This window comes from Citrus sinensis, chromosome 7 (genome assembly GCF_022201045.2).
Source record: "Citrus sinensis cultivar Valencia sweet orange chromosome 7, DVS_A1.0, whole genome shotgun sequence".
In the NCBI taxonomy this organism is placed as follows: domain Eukaryota; kingdom Viridiplantae; phylum Streptophyta; class Magnoliopsida; order Sapindales; family Rutaceae; genus Citrus; species Citrus sinensis.
The window spans coordinates 2,974,680-2,991,729 of NC_068562.1; the positions used below are offsets into that span (position 1 = coordinate 2,974,680).

The window sequence follows — 17,050 nt, forward strand, 5'->3', positions numbered from 1 at the left end:
GATGCTCGCACCGTGAACAGGCTGGTGCGTACATTGTGGTCCGTTTGAAGATTAATGACACTAATAGTATAAATAATAATAATAAAATATGCTTTCATGAAATCGAGATACAATTGCCCTCCTCGGTCAGCTGCCTGAGACAAGAGGTTCTTTAATTACATGCTCTTTCAAAAATACATTTTTACTGGAACAAATTGTCCAATTCTCACTTGCTATTAGTCTTTACATCCTATTTAGATAACTTCTTTACCAAATTCATCTGTCACTAATTTTCTCATGTTCCCACGAAGCCTATGTAGTTCAGCTTGGGCGTCATCAATCTTGGGGTGTGACTGATCGCCAGAAGAGAATACATGAACGTTATTCTTGGCCTCAATCCAGCTTAGCCCAGGTTCCTTTACCAACATTGATCCTTTCATCTTTCTCCTCATTTTCGCAACACAATCCCATCTCCCTGTGGCCGCGTAAAGATTAGATAGCAGTATATGTGTAGTACCGTCTTCTGGATCCAATCTTAAAACTTGCTCCGCCGCTTGAATAACCATTCTGGAATTTCTTTTAGCGACACATGTGCTTAGCAAAGTTCTCCACAGTTCTATACGGATTTCACTATAAGGTGATTCTGCTATCAAATTTTCAGCCTCATCTAGCAGTCCTGCTCGACTTAACAAACTAACCATGCAAGAGTAGTGTTTATGCCCAGGAATTAAACTATGTTCCTTCATTTGATTCCACAAGATCTTCCCTCTTTCGACCAAACCACTATGACCGCAAGCAGACAGCAGAGACAAAAATGTTATTTCATCTGGTCTCAGGCCATGTTCCAGGATCACTTCAAAGACCATGAATGCCTCCTCTGCCATTCCGTAGTGACTATATCCACCGAGCAACACATTCCAGCACTTCAAATCAGGGTGCAAAACTTGAGAAAATATTGATTCAGCAGCTCGAAGATCACCATTTTTGGCATACATATCTACCAGACTCCCACAAACAGACATTTCAACACCATGCCCTGTTTTCTCTGCCTGAGAATGAATCATCTCACCTTGTTTCAAAATTGCAAGGTCAGCACAAGCACTCAGAGCCCCACTAAGAGCAAAGGTATCACATTTAAGGCCTTCTCTACACATTTTACAGAAGAGTTTGATTGCACATTCCCCGTCACCCATTCTCGAATGACCGATGATCATCTCAGTCCAAAGCACAATATCCTTCTCTGCAATCAACATAAAAACCTTTTGAGGGGATTCTGCATCACCATTTTTGAAATACATGTTCAAAAGTGTAGTTCCCACAAACACACTACTATCGTATCCAGTTTTAATAACTAAGGCATGTAAAGGCTTCCCATAAGCAGAAGCAGGGAGAGCAGAAGTAGCAGATATGATGGCAGCAAAAGTATACTCATCTGGTTTCAGAAGTGACATTCTTCGCAATGCAACAAACATATCCACTGCTTTTTCTCCATTTCCATTTTCCATATAGCCAGCAATCATTGAGTTCCATGAAACCAGATCTGGATTTTCAATTCTTGTAAAAACACTAAATGCTGTTTGCGTGTCACTGCATTTGGAATACATGTCAAGCAAAGCATTTTCCAAAGGCAAATCGACTTGTGTGTTTGATATGATCACTCGGGCATGAATAACTTTTCCACAAACAAAATTTCCCATTCTGCTACAAGCATTTAGAAGCATAGAATAAGAAAACTGAGTAGGATTTACACCGGACCCCACCATAGCACCAAATAAAGAAAGCCCTTCTTTCATCTTATCATTCTTGAAATTCCCAAGAATAATGCTATTCCAAGCAACAGCATCTTTATCGCCTATTAAACCAAAAATTCTCTTTGCAGATTCAAAATCCCCACAATTTGAGTACATCCCGAGCAAAGACGTTTGAACACAAGTGTCTTCCGAGGATCCATATTTTATCACTTGGGCATGAAGCAGAGACCCCATCAACTGATCCTCGAGCAACGAAACTGCCTGTGCCAGGCTCGTGAAGGTCAAACCATTAGGCCTCAAACATTCGAACTCCATCTGGTCAATCAATCTGAAGGTCAAGTGAGCATGATCATGATCACGAGAATATGCTGCAATGAGTGCATTATACGAAACCAGACTTCTTTTGGGAATTTCGTCAAACACTTGGCGCGCGTCTCTTATCGAGCCGCACCGCCCGTACATTGAGAGGACGTTGTTGTACATATACGGAGATTGAGCATTGATGGGAATGTGATTGGTAGTTAAAACGAGCGCGTGTATTTGACGCGCTCTTTTCAGGGAGGTTATTGAGGCGCATATTTGTATAAGAGTAGCTATATTACGGCAGAGGTTTTCATGCGTTGGCGGCATAAAAATTAAGGACCTGAGTGCCTGCTCCGTTCGTTGAAAGTTGAAACCTTCACCCGCCAAAACTCCTAGCCGTTTGGATTTAAAAGGTGAAAGAAAATTTAGACTTATCTTTGGATAATAACATCTGGATCCGTAGGTCTGGAAAAACCACAAAAAGCACATACAAGTTTACAATATTCACACAGTTATGAATGAATATTCTATATCACAATTATACATACTATCCGTATATCACACTTATATTTATACCCAAAAAGGACTTAACATACAATATCACTAATAAATTAGGGATTCGTGTAATGTAGTCGTGTGCTGGTTGACTTTGCACGATAATACTTTAAATTCCCATTATAATTTCTTAAAATACTCTAGTAGCACTTGTGCACGAAAACCTACTATTTAAAAGTTTGCACGCATTGTAAGAAATCTGCATTTGGGACTAGAGATGGTAAAGTGCGGGTCTGGCTATACTTTTATCACCTGAAATATTTTTCTAACTTTTCTACCCTTATGTGGTGTACCTTAGGTAACCTGCAGAATACTTAGGGTATCCGGCATAATCCTGGATCCTTTTGATAATTTTCCTTCTATTATAAAACTTAATATCGACGCATGATACTTTGTTATTAGGCCTCCCACTTCTTCCTCCAAACAAATTTAATTTTTTAATATTAGATTCTCTAATTCGAGCAGTCTCTTAATTAATTAACAGTTACAATATAGTTTAGTATTATAATTTTAGATTTTTTGAATTATTATTGATTTATAAATTAGAGATTTATTGTTTTTAATTTTTCTATTATTTTTAAAATTTTAATTTATTATTCTGATTTACAAATTTTTTTTTTTCAAATAAAGGGCTGGGCTACCCAAACATTTTTGTTCACCCTATTTGAGATCTTAGGTTTATTTAGTTGAGTTTATTGAACATAGTCTATGGACTTTTTCTAAAATTATGGGAATAGATTTTTTCTAAAAAAGTTTCTCTATTTTTAAATAGGACTTTTGACAAAAAACAATTGGATGTTTGGTTATCAATTAAAAAACTCTTTTAAGTACTTTTAAGAACTTTTAAGTTGTTAAATTACTAAAAAAATGTACAAAAAAAAACTAACTTCATAATCATACAACTTTTCACAAAATACACCCAAGTGATCAATTTATATAAAAAGTACACGTTTCTTTAGTGTTCAAATTCAACAAACAAGTTTTTAGAGTATATATATATATATATTATTAGGATATTTTAGATATTATATGTAAAATAAAATAAAAAATTATTTTACCTTTACTCCTAAAATTTTATATTTTAGGTGTATAGAAGAAGAGGTAAAATAATTTTTGAAGAGCACAAACCAAACGCCCCTAAAAACTTTAATAAATATTTTTAGAATTAAAGGAGAAAAAAAAAAAGTACTTCCAACCTTCCAAAACTATACGAAACACACACTACTTCAAAATCGAAAGCCCCGGAGGCACAAAGAGAACAAGAAGAGCGATAATCGTAGCTGGAAAATGTCCGGCGGCTCTACATACTCCCGTCTTCACCGCCTGATCAGTGATTCTGTCCGTCCGTGTACCGTCAGTCCTATAACTCTCCACTCTCCACTCTCTCTCTCTCTCTCTCTATATATATATATATATTGTCTTTTATCTGGTGTTCCAATGTCCTCTGTTATTGTAGGCAGCAGAGGTAGTTTCTTTGACCAAAGAGAAAGAGAAAGAACTTCTCGCTTCTCTCTCGCAGGTTCGCTTCTTTATCTGACTAATATGCATACACCTCAATTCCTCATGCAGGGAAAGGTTATTTTTCATAAACCAATTTCTGTTTCAGGTCTTGAGGCAAATTCAGCTCTGGACTCGTCAACTTGAGAGTGATTCCGACGATGATGAATTGAGTGCACAATCTGAGGACCATCGTTATTTATCCAACATCGTAGCTGAATTGGTAATTGCATTTTTAAGGAAAAGAATTATTTACGAATTGACAATTTCTGCCGTTGACAAATGTATGCTTATATTTAGTCGGGACTCTTTTTGTTTGTAGAGTTGTGTGTATAGATAGTAATTAATTGAGAATGCGTACTTAACTGAAACAGTAAATTTGCTTGATGCATAATTCAGTGGATTTAACCTTTCTGTGTTCTGTTTGGATGTAGGTATTTTTGCTTACTCTTAAGAATCGCTATGTTCAACATTTGGCTGTCAAAATTTTAGTAGCCATCTCCGGGTTCCTGGCTACATCTGTATGTTTATATATATATATATTTTCATATTAGAAAAATGCTGACTGCAAATCAAAATGAATTGTGCAATTTATCTTATTGGCTAGCATGGTCTGCAGGGAAGCAATTGGGGCTTCTTTATACGTTTCTTGTGTCTTTGCATGGAGTTGGTGGCTACCAATGCATTGTCTTTTTCTTCCGCATCTTCAACGGCTGGACTGGAGAATTCGCATTGCAATTCTTCAAGTCTTTTGGTTGTAAAACCTAGATTGAAAAATGCTGGGTGGTCTACTTTGGCCGAAATTGTTCGAGTGTTACGCAGCATATTGAAGTGTTTAAATCAAGATTTTGAATATGACGATAATCTTGCTGAAGTATATTTAGATTCCGTGTATTATAGCCTTTCAAATATGCCTTGGGATTCCTTGGATGTGATTTATAATAGTCAGAATAGCTTTTCTGTAGATGCTTTGGATGACGCGTCAGGGGTTGTGTTTCTGGGGAACTTAATTCAGTTTTTCTGTTCTATGGTTGAGCAATGTGGTTCTGTCGATGACGCAGGTCGTTCTCAAGATGAACATCCCTTTTTTGGTCTAGTCACCAACCTTGTACCTAAACTTTTCTATTGGTGCCTCAGCATGCAAGGACAACATGTTATAACTTGCATCCGTCAATACTTCAGACACAAGTTGCTGGTAAGTATCTACTTCAGTTGCTTGCTTGGTGAACTCAGGAAACAGAGTCCTGGAATACATTGTTCACTCATTATTCTTAGCCAACTGTCTACAATCATTATTACTTATTGCTGGTAAGGGCTTCCTAGGAATGCAAGTTATGCTGCATTTTTCAATTGAAATATTTCCCCATATCTTATTCTAATAGGTTGGCTCTAGGATTGAGAAAGAAAAGTGCTGAGATTTTGGTCAGAAGCTCAAATTTTTTTAATGGATATCTTATAGATTTTGTAGATTTTTACTACTTTTAACCTTATTTAGATTTTTCTGCTCATGGTGAGAATTTTCATTTAGGTTCTAGTCGTTTTGATGCTGTTACTTCTGCTGACAATTTTGTAGCAGTCTATTTAGTGCGTCTTTTATTTTCTTTTTGAAATCTTTTAATGTACTCTTTTACCTGTTTCTAACTTGTCATTTTGGAGGATTAAGAACATGTACATTCTCATGCACCAGATGCTAACAGCTGGCCACAAGTTCAGCTATTTTCCCCTTTTTTTTTTTAATGCGATGAATCTCTCACAATCTTCGTTTTGATTATTTAAGTAACTCTTTTTATTTGATATGTTAAAATATCCACAAGTGTATAGAGAAATACCCTTGATCCGTGAAAATATGTTATTACTGTTATAGATCTACCAAATACTCAGACCGAATCATATTTTGCAGGTTCTAATGCTCAGGTTGAGTCTCCAAATTCATCTAGATTGTTGCATTCTTGTTTCGTGGTTGCAGCTTCTTCATAATTACTTTCAAGAGCTCTTGTGGCAACCCATAGCTTCACCGGGGTCTGTTCAGGATGATTGTTTAGAAGGCTCTCCATTTCTATTGAGTAATTCTGATGGAGAGGTATATAATATGTGTTCTCGTCACTTAAAAAGACAAGCTATTTTCCTTTTCCTGAGGTGCTGCTTCAGTTTGATCAACCCAAGAGGAGGTGCCAAAAAGCTTTGTGCATGTTTAACAACAGACTCATGCTTGAATTTTGACCCAGATTTGGATTGTATTGGTAGAAGGAGAGGTTTATTAGAGCTATATAAGTGGCTTCAAGGGAATCTTCACTTGGATGTGTTTGTTGACTATGAAATGTATATAGAAAATTGTGTTAACTTCTCCTTATCCTTCCTCCAGCTATTTGTGCATGAGGTTTGTCTTCTGCCCCTAAGCAGTTTTACTTTTAAGTCTCTCTTTCTCTCTGTCTCAGAAAAAGAAATTATTTTATAGGTTGTATAATTGTTCTTGAATGTTTACATCCAAAACTTTTATTACTACCTGATGAATTTCATAGCTTGGTCCAACAAACCTTGTACACTAAGGATCTCTGTCAAATTTTCTAGTTTATTAAAATCAAATGCTTCTGGATTGTGTTATTTTTTTTAATTAGTGTTCACTGATGAACCCCATCCCAAATTAATCAAATCCATCTCTGGGGGATTCAAACCCTTGAGCTCTTGCCTCTACTGCAAGAGAGGAAAACATCTACGTTGTCCTGTTGGGGAAAGATTGCATAATCTTGTCTAGTCATAACATCTGTTTGTTGTTGTTGAATGCTTAAATGGGGTATGGCATGAACTAATGTCTGTAGTTTGAATGTTTTGGTAGGCAAGGGAGCAAATCCATTTTGTGGAATCTGCTGCGGGACTTGAGTCATTGTTAGTTTGTTACTGATTCTTGTTGACTGCACATTGGCTGCTTGTAAAAATGACACACAAGGTTTTAGCTATCTGAAGACTTTTTGTTGTTGTTCTATGGTTATATGGGGTATGGGATGAACCAATGTCTGTGGCTTTTAATGTCTTGCTAAGCAAGGGAGTAAATCCATTTTCTAGAATCTATAATGGGACTTGACTCATTATTTCTGATTCTTGTTGAATGCACATTGGCGGTGCTTATAAAAATTACATGCAAGATTTTATCTATCTGAAAATTTGAATTTTCTTCAGCAAAATGAGAAATGATTGCACAATTACTGAAGCCAAGGTCATTATAGGAATATACTTATCTTTTTTTACCCCTTTTTTCCTTCTTTCTGTCAGTCTGAAAGTTTGGACTAGTTATTGCATAGTACTACACCCAAATGTTCTTTTTTCATGTTATTTATGCTGTTCATTCAAAGTTCTAATCATTTGCCTCTGTCGAAACTATAGGACGATATATTATTCAAAGTGCTTCTGCAATTGCTAAGTTTGCCATTTTGTGTGGAGCAAAAGTGAGGATCAATTTTCATTGCTTTTCTTTATGAATTATTTTATCCAGTGCGCTTTTAATGGACTGTGGAGCGGAATGTAGGTTTAACAAGAGAAAATGGACATCTCAGGATACGAAAGAAGACATTCTTTTTCATGTATCAAATGTTTTTAATCCCGTGCACCTTTTCCATCTATTTCTAGCGGAGGTGAAGTTTTTCTACACGTTACAGTGTTGCTTCTATTAATAATGGAAATGGGGAAAGCATCTGTTGGAATCTGTGATATTATGATCTCTTGTTTTCAGTTACACTATGATCATCAAGTGCTTCTTGATTACCTTATTTCGAAGGACACAGGCACTGATTGTGCTGAATATCTTTTAAGGTGTGTGTTCAAGTTGTTTTCTTCATATTCTTCCCTTTTCACTTATTTGAGAAATATTAAATTGCAGCGAATGACGATTATCTGGCATTTAATTTGTTGATAAACCAAATATATTGATTTATATATATATGTTTCACTTTTTTATCTGATTGAACTTTATAGAAAATGTGCTGCAGTAAAATATAGTTGGCTCTAAAGGGTGGGACTTGAGCAGCATCTGTCTCTCATATGTATTTATATATTTACCCAACCTGATTTCGGCATACCTTTTCAATGTCATTGCTTTTGACATATTTTCACTAGGTGCCTGCGATTGGTAAGTGATTCATGGCCCTTGTTCATGGAATTTTCACTTAGTGGGAAAGTTACAAACCAATCATCTGACAAGAGAAGAAAAATGTTATTGGGAAGCTCAAATGATCAGTTTGGCCTACCATCTACAACCTTGAAAAACATTCCATCACTTGAGGAGGAATGTAAGAGTGACCTTGAATATAGCTATCAGCACTATGTAACTGCAGAATCTCATTACAAGAAAGCCAAAGAATGTTTGTTTTCTTTGAAGACATCTGTGGAAAACCTTCATCAGAAGAATCTGTTCCAATATAATCCAGAAGTTCTTCTAAAACGGTGTCTTCTCTCTCCCTCCATACTTCTTTAAGTTGCATTCATTTTCTTTGTGCTAACTGCTTTTGGTAAATGGTTTGTTATTTTCCTGTATTTATTTTGGTTGTTTGATAAGACATGGAAATAAGGAAAAGCATACCTTGTGAAGTTGAGTATCTAATCTTTTCTTGTTTATATAAAATAGCAATGTTCCTAAAATACGTCAATATCTCGCCTATATGGTAATTCATCACTAAAGAGATTCTTAAATTTACATGGCCTTATTGAGAATCGATAATTTATTCTTTCTAAACATTTGTACTCTTATTAGTGGCTCGGATTTTCTGGTGTCATTAAAGTCACAACAGTTTATGGTAACAAGGCAAAATGATGTAGGGATAGTTTATGTTTAAATTTGACTAGCGGTATAGCTCTCATCGCCTAGGCTAAATGTTACATACAAGTGAATGCGAATCTGGGACTACAGATTTTATTGGCACGTTTCTTTATTAAGGACACTGTAGTTATTTATTTTGTTTATATATTTTTCAGTTTAATGAGATTTCAGGAACTTTGCTCTATGGCAAGATGACCGTGACAATTCAAAGAAGGGAGGACCACTTAGGTGATGTTTGGTTTGAAGAAATGTGAGAAGATGAGAGGAGAGGAAAGTGGAGGAAAAGAAAAGAGAGGATAGGAGAGTGAAAAACTTTTCTAATGTTTGGTTTGATACATAATTATATAGAGAAAGGAAATCTCTAATTTTTTATTTAGACAATTTTAACCTTAATAAGTGCTTAGCTTTCAATATTTATCATGAATATAATTCAAAAAAATTAAACAGCAAATGTTAGAGAAAGAGTCAGGTCACAGGAGAGAAACGGGTCAACCCGAACCTGAGAACCCAACCCAAAAGTCATTAATGATTCCCGCCACATCACCGGTAATGGAAGGTATTGATCAGAACCTCAAGAGCCAGCGATCATTCCCCATCCATCACTGCTGGTGAATATTGTCGGAAAGCCTCCAATTGAATCATGAAAAGCTGCGGATATCACTGCCTCAAATCGGTGAGTTTTCATCTTTTTCTTGTCACGGTGTCACCTTGGTTTTGTCTATCAAGGCTGCCACTTCCATTTCCGACCATCCATAGCCACTAGCAACCACCAAATCGTTGCCGATCAGCCGGATTTGAACAACATACAACCATTTTTTGATCTCGACGATGACATAGTAATGTTGATCGTTGATCAGCAAGTCGAATGGTAGTCGCAGTGAGTAACACACGCCAGTGACACCGGCGGTGGCGGCAATCCTACGATCCGGCGACTGTTAATTTAATATTTAATATTTTTATATTAAATAAATAAATAAATTTATTTTATTAAGCTTTTTAAATCATTATTTAAATTTAATTAATTTAAAATTTTCTATAATGTTGAATTGAAAAAAATAAAACTATAAATAATAATTATGTGATTACATTAAACAAGTTAAAAAGTTAAAGGGGTATTTTTAGAAGTTTTGATTTTTAACATAAGGGGAATTTGAATTCTTCACTTCTTGGTGTAGAATTCAAATTTCATATTATAATGGATATTAATTTTTAATAGAAGTTAAATTATTACAAGTTATGTCAAAACAAACAACAGAAATAAAAAAAAAGAATTCAAATTATTTTTCCCTCCTCCATTTCCTCCTTTTAACCAAACACAACCGTAAAGAATTTCAGCCAGTCCAGTATTTCTCAAGATTAAGAAGAAATGGTAAAAATGAGATCTTTTCAATATATTAAAGAGGCATTTGTTTAATTGGTAAAAATGAATGGAAATATTTATCAGAGCAGTTGAGACAGATGTCTTGAAAGGGCTCTCCAGTTCGTCAAAACCCTTGGGCCAAATTTATGTTGAAATTTCAATGGTATTGATTTATCAGATAAATCTTTTGAACAATTGATGAAGGTAAGGATATTTGCCCACTTTTTTAATGTGCAGTTAACATTCATGCTTTCTGATCTGCTTATTGCGGAAATTTTTCTGGTGTCCTTGTAAAGGAGTCAGAAGAAAGGGATCTTTGAACTCATTTCTTTGACTTTATCTTAATCTATATGGGTCAGAGAGACAAATAGTAGTATCTTATGGTGGTTGCAAAGCCATTTATTAAACTTGGTTCTTTCCCTACGCTTCTAGGGCGGAATCTTGACATGACTTGAGGTCCTTGCACTTGGTTATGTTATTTTTCCCCCCTCCTTTGATAAGCTATGTTATGTTAATCTAACAAACCTATTCAATAGTCTTTTAAATATTTAAGTAGCGTTTACTTTTTAGATTGGAATGAGAATCTTAGGATTGAAAGTGTGGAGTGGGAGTGACAGTAGGTTATTTACTTACACTGGAATTGAAGCATGAAATGGAAATTAAAATCCAATTTATGTGTTTATTTTGTCTTGGATTGGGAGTAAGTTTCAAATTATAATTTTATCTTTATTTAAAGAATTATAGTTTTTAATTACAAAGTTAATAAAAATATATATTTAATGAATAAATATTTATTTTATTATATTTGTAAATTTATAATAATTATTAATATTCTTAATTATGAAAATCACAATTTTTATTAATTTTAATTTTAATATAAAATGAAACGCTATTTTATTTTATTTAATATAATTATATTAATTTAAATATAGTTGTATTAAATTTATTATTATATAAAATAATAATATAATATTATTTAGTACAAAATTAATATATTCTTGGAATAAACTATTTATTATTATTAATTATTAATATTAAATAAATATAGTACTATTATTTTAAAAATAAATATAATAATATTATATTTATTAATTCTCTATTAATATAATAATATTATTTTTAAATAATTTTAACTTAGAATCAATGCAAATTATTATTTAGTTAAATATAATAATATTATTCAAATAAATTTAATATTATTTATTTTATTTTATTAATTATAAAATATTATATTGAATTAAATAAAAAAAAGGTAGAAAAAGGAGAGGTGGGAGTGGATTTTATTTCCACTCCCACCTCCCCCAGTGGGAGTCCCACTCCTACTCTCCACTCAAAAAATAAGTGGGGTCCACGGAGTGAGATTCTTAATCCCTCTCCAATTTAGTGAAGTAAACACTGGGGTGAGAGGAATCCGCACTCCTCACTCCCACTCCAGAAAGTAAACACAGTTAATGACGCGAATGACCCAGATTGAATGACTCTAGTATCTAATGCAATAATGCTTTATTAACTATCGAAATTTTCCTTTATTACTTAATTTTTCCTAAATTTTTACCCTTCTTTCTCAACCCTTTTATTTATTTTTATCAAACTCCATTGTTGCAGAGAAAAAAAACAACAAGATTCCAAATCTATTTTTATCCATCTCTAATATTTAATTATATCACAACGAATACATCTTAGTCGCTTCGCTTTCAAAATTCTGCATGGCCGGAAAATATTATTCAAAAGATTTCAGAAGATGTATCATATTATAGTGGAAACAATTTTGTTTTGAAGGACAAGATCAATTAAGTTAAAGAATTTGCAAGTTTTAGTCTTGTATTTAAACTCTGTTGTTTTCAATATCAGGTTGTAGCATAATAGTTACAACTTACAAGCATACTCTTAATCTGTATCAGTTATGTTTTTCATGGTCCATATGCTTTAAGGGCTGCATGAATAACTACAAATATGTGAGTTTTGTAATAAAAAAGCGTGCAGTCAGATGACTTGACTTTTGTGGAGGAGTATAGGCAGGCTTATCTTGAACTTGGAACACTCATATCACTGAAGTTATATCATGTCTACTGTCCAGCGAAAAATACACGATTAATTCCCGAGTGTATCACGTCCGAGTGAATGCATAAAGACAACAAAGTAATAAGCCCAAGCTTCAAATTAATAATCATGCAACAGCGCCAATATACGCAGAGCACAATAATACAAGAAGTAGCAGAATAATGTGATTTGAGCATTGTCGTCACGACTTGGACATATCACACCCACGAACAACATTAATTTAACCGCAAGTGGCAAAGAGAAAACGGAGAAAGCACTTGATTTATTTATTTGTTTGAAAAGCATCTGACATGATTAATTTTATGCATACTTAAGAGAAATCTGAGACAGACAATCGCAAAGTTTCCGTGGCTCGGAAAGCATTGCCATGTGATCACCGCCCTTGATCTCCATCACCTCATTAACGGGATAGTTTTGGATCATCCAGTGCTGAAATTGCTTAGGGAGACCAATATCCTCTTCGCATACAAGATAAACTCGCTTAACAGATCCGTATCCTTCATTGCTGAACTTACTTTCCTTCGATAAGTTGTCTATAAACATTGATCCTGGCCTCACCAACATCTTGGCCAGCTCCAGATCCTTTCAATTAACATAATACATAAACAAATTGAATGAATAGGGTGATATGGTATAAAAAAAATGTTCTACGGCGACAATTAATTAATTAATTAATTAATTAATTCTGACATGTGAGTAGTAATAATAATAATAATGATAAAGTTTAACATGATTTGCATGGTGTCGCTGTCGAGATATGGGTAGGATACAATTTGACAAAGCACAATTGCACGTCCGATGAATGTGATGCGCAGTAAATTAATTACCTCAGGAGGACAAAGCTGATAGAGCTTGATAGTCAAGAACTCGCGGCCGAAAAGCATGGAAATGTGAGATGGATTTGACTCGTCACATTGTGAAAATTGAGTGTCCAACCAGCTGTCGTCCTCTTTTCCGATCTTCTCACAATACTACTTTTCAACATGCACATAAAATCCAACAAATTAGAACAAAATATAGTAATCGCAATTAATTGACTGGTTAATTAAAGAGTTACAGATCAGTTTCAACTTTAAACACGCATGCATCTCAAATAAATGTGATGATCAGATTCAGATGAGACGAGAGAGATACGGGAACCTGCTCCAAAACAAAAGATGGGCGGTGTGTGGTGTCAGGCATGAATGCAGTTACGAAAACAGCCACGGAGATTTTGTGTGGGAATTTGTCAGCGGCAAGGGCCAAAGTGACGCCCCCAAGGCTGTGTCCCACAAGTATGACCTTTTCTTCGGCAGGAAGTGATGCCAAGACCTCCATCAAGGGCTCACTGTATGCATGGAATGTGTGCACATCCTCAATTCTCTTCGTGTTGATGCCCGAGGCGGCTAGGTCCACCGCCGTCACCCGGTGACCCCCCGCCACCAGCCTTGCTTTCAGTTTGTACCAACACCATGCTCCATGGTTTGCTCCATGAACTAGAACAAAATGCTTCCCTTTCATGCCTACTACTTCTTCCATTTTCTTTTCTCTACTTAACTAGTTATTTATAATGCCTTCTTCCCTTTGTGTTGCATTTATTACACACACACTGATGACGCATCATTCGTACTCTTCAAATTGAATTTCAGAATTTGGGTGGGTCCCAATCTTAGCAATTCAATTAGGAAACACTTTACTGGTCCCAGACTTAAAAGATCTTCACTTATTAAAATCCAGCCATTCATTTGATTCAATCTAAGAGCTTAGCCACTTGTCTTGTAGATTGAACCATTACCCTTAAAGTCAAATATGATAACGAGGGCAATAGTTTGAGTCTCCATGAACTCAACTTTCTTCAATTAATATAATTGTGTGGAAGTTACTTATAATATTTTTTTTCTTTACGAAATACAAGTGGAGTAGAGACATCACTCGGAGTAGAGACATCACTCCTCCGTGAATGGTATTTGGTTAGGTATGCACTTTAAGAATAAAAATGTAATAATATAAGTCTCAAGTATATATCGGATTGTAAATATCAATGCAATGATCTGTTGTCATAGCAATTGTAAATATATTTGTGTAATACAGTAACCTGATACTTAATCAGTTAAAAAAAAATCTAAAATCTTAAATATTTGTGTACGTTCTTAAAATTCTATTGTAATCTAAAACAAAATGAAGGGAATAATTCCTATTATTACAAATCTGATTGAAAGCGAAATATTCACAAATTATTGTTTTTATTGAAAGACAGGTTTAACTGGATCCAAAATTTTTTAAAAAAGAAAAGAAAAAGAAAAAGATGGGGGCGGCCCGGGGGAGGGCCAGTTTAACTAAATGATTGAGCAATTTCCAGTGGGCTCAAGCCCCCACTAATCACATACTAGATCCGCCCCTGAGCATAACCATGTGATCAAAATCAGATCATTGAATAAGCTTCACATCTTTGGTTGGGTAATATCTCAATAAACCATCTCTGAAAATCTTCCTCGAAAAGCTTATCATTAGCTAAAAGCAGCTCATGACTTGGTCTTAACAGCATCTTGGCTAATTCCAAGGGCTGCATCCATTATGACAGAATTTAGCCATAATATAATAATAATAATTAATATTAATCATGCTTTACCTCTTTTGGGTGCAACGGCGCCAAAAAATAGTAGAAGTTGGTGGGTCATCTCTTCCATGATCAAATGAGAACTTGAAGTCTGGTACAGTATCCATTGATTTCAATTTGAAGAACTGTTTCGTGAATGCACCCAACAAATGAAACAGACAGCTAGCTAGCTATTTGCATGTGAAACACGCATGATTAATGTTTAAGAGATACATTAATATAATGTAATTAATATTGATTACTTCTTGTACTAGAGTTGCCAGGGGATATTAAATTAGGCATGAACAACTACTAAAATTTTGTCCGGGAAGCTCTCCATGGCTAATGAAACTCCGAGACCACCATAAATAACTGTGACCCACTAAAACATCGCTGGCTCCTCTTGTGGTAGAGAAGCCATGATGAACTCCATCAACGGCAAAGCAAGTACCATGTACTAGAACAAACTGCGCCTTATCGTCCTTCTCCTCCATTTTCTTTAATTTCTCCGATTAAGCTCGGTGGGTGACGAGTGTGGGGTGGCAAATATAAAATGAAGCATAGCATTGTCGTATTCTCATCGACCAATTGAAAGCTTAATCCCACAACCACAAGCTCCGATCCAACAAAGTTTCGAAGGAATGATCACACGATAATCGGCAAGGTTATTGTTTCAACACTAGCTAATAGTAAGACCCACGTCTGCCCCTTGGATTTAAGGCTTTAAGCAGTGTCTCCAAAAAAATTTGAATAATGCATGCTTCATATTTCAAATTTTATTCTAAAATGTTTGTCTCAAATATTGCATTCTTCAAGTGAATGATGAAGTAAAATTATCAATCAAAATGAAATTCATGAAAAATTTTCGTTATTTGCTTGACGAATGACATATGACATGACATCATTCACAGTCAAAATTTTAAAATGAAAATTAATGTCACGACATTATTCATAAAATTTTCATGCATGCGTTAAAGCTTATGCTCATATATTCCTAGTAAATGTGATTTTTTAACATATAAATTGACTAAATTTAATTTGTTTGAGAATTAAATTTTGTCTAATATCAATTTGTGTGTTAAAAAGTCATGTATACCATCATTGGATTTTTTTTTTTGAATGCTGTAACTCCAAAAAAGAAATAATTCTTAAATATTTGTAATTGAACAAATGATAAAAGTAATTTTTATGAGGGGCGAAAATGTCACTCTTCTTTTAACGTTGATATTCATTTGTTGACTATTGCTGTTACAGAGTATTACTTCAACAAATCCTACTACCACAAATTTTTTTTTTTTGGAATTTCACACACCATTAATCTACCCCTGTATCCTATTTCATACACAAATACAAATTAAATGATTTTTTTAATTTCCTAATTTTTTTTCAACCTATGCAGATTTTATATTTTTTAAAGTACATATAGGCAAATTCTAGTGTTTGGTAAATAAATTTTACTAAATATTTAACCCTTCTTCTTCACGAATGATTATTTCTACACTATAACTAATATCAGCTATTTTAAAAATTATATCATTACAAAATGGCGACTTTAATAATATGAAAATAAAGAGGAAGTGAAAAGCAATTAAGAAGGCAGTGACTCTATGCGATAGTGGAAATTGGCAATTTTATTGTTTGTTTAGACTTTAGATCATATATTAGTCTATTTCATTCCATGTGTTTATATTTTTTATTTTGTCTAATCGATTGTCTCGTTTATAACTCAGAAACTTAAATTATATGTAATCCCTTTATTATTAATTTATTATTGAAGTGAAATCTCCTCCCAAATAAATGAAGAGGGAAAAAAAAAATCTTATCACACGAAAGTGATAATAAACAATTGTACATCATCCTATCCAAAAAAGGAAACTTACCACTAATAATAGTGATGCGGCAGCGGGGCGGTTTCTAATGAAATTGTCTCACAATTATGGAAACTGGAAGCCTGCTGGCAGATTTATGTATATATGAATTGGACCACAATCTGAAATCGACTTTGTCACCACTCGAAATGGAAATTGTAATCATATTTGATAACAATAATTGAAGGTGACCACCATATGTAACACCACAAATTTCCATAATATTAAATTATGGAAATTGGGCTTTCATTGATAATTATGGGTGGCCTATAACCCTTATTAAGAAAGAGATAC

At 34.4% G+C, this 17,050-nt stretch overlaps 3 protein-coding genes across 12 annotated transcripts in view; 1 reads left to right on the plus strand and 2 right to left on the minus strand.

The window, feature by feature from the left end:
* Positions 1–69: 69 nt before the first annotated feature.
* Positions 70–2,596, minus strand: LOC102614584 (pentatricopeptide repeat-containing protein At3g50420). The gene has a single exon (XM_006466602.4). It carries the CDS (start codon positions 2,520–2,522, stop codon positions 234–236), a length of 2,289 nt encoding a protein of 762 aa, XP_006466665.2. The 5' UTR covers positions 2,523–2,596; the 3' UTR covers positions 70–233.
* Positions 2,597–3,759: 1,163 nt separating this feature from the next.
* Positions 3,760–17,050, plus strand: part of LOC102614294 (uncharacterized) — a 54,203-nt gene continuing 40,912 nt past the window's right edge. For 2 of the 10 annotated variants that reach the window (XR_008056667.1, XR_008056666.1), the window contains exons 1-11: positions 3,761–3,941; positions 4,045–4,107; positions 4,195–4,308; positions 4,520–4,606; positions 4,705–5,280; positions 5,986–6,462; positions 7,464–7,525; positions 7,606–7,711; positions 7,810–7,889; positions 8,193–8,519; positions 9,048–9,149. Coding sequence is in view for 7 of the 10 variants with exons in the window: in XM_052444903.1 (XP_052300863.1) it covers positions 3,876–3,941; positions 4,045–4,107; positions 4,195–4,308; positions 4,520–4,606; positions 4,705–5,280; positions 5,986–6,462; positions 7,464–7,525; positions 7,606–7,711; positions 7,810–7,889; positions 8,193–8,519; positions 9,064–9,124 (2,019 nt within the window). In the remaining 3 variants the exon portion in view is untranslated. Of the gene's footprint in view, positions 3,942–4,044; positions 4,108–4,194; positions 4,309–4,519; positions 4,607–4,704; positions 5,281–5,985; positions 6,463–7,463; positions 7,526–7,605; positions 7,712–7,809; positions 7,890–8,192; positions 8,520–9,047; positions 9,306–17,050 lie in introns of those variants that run through there. The other 8 variants (XR_008056668.1, XM_052444904.1, XM_052444903.1 and 5 more) reach the window with 7 other exon arrangements.
* Positions 12,556–13,846, minus strand: LOC102613996 (salicylic acid-binding protein 2-like). The gene is made up of 3 exons (XM_006466600.4): positions 13,454–13,846; positions 13,141–13,284; positions 12,556–12,895 (listed from the first exon to the last, which is right to left on the minus strand). The coding sequence occupies exons 1-3, from the start codon at positions 13,829–13,831 to the stop codon at positions 12,614–12,616; spliced, it is 804 nt and encodes a 267-aa protein (XP_006466663.2). The 5' UTR covers positions 13,832–13,846; the 3' UTR covers positions 12,556–12,613.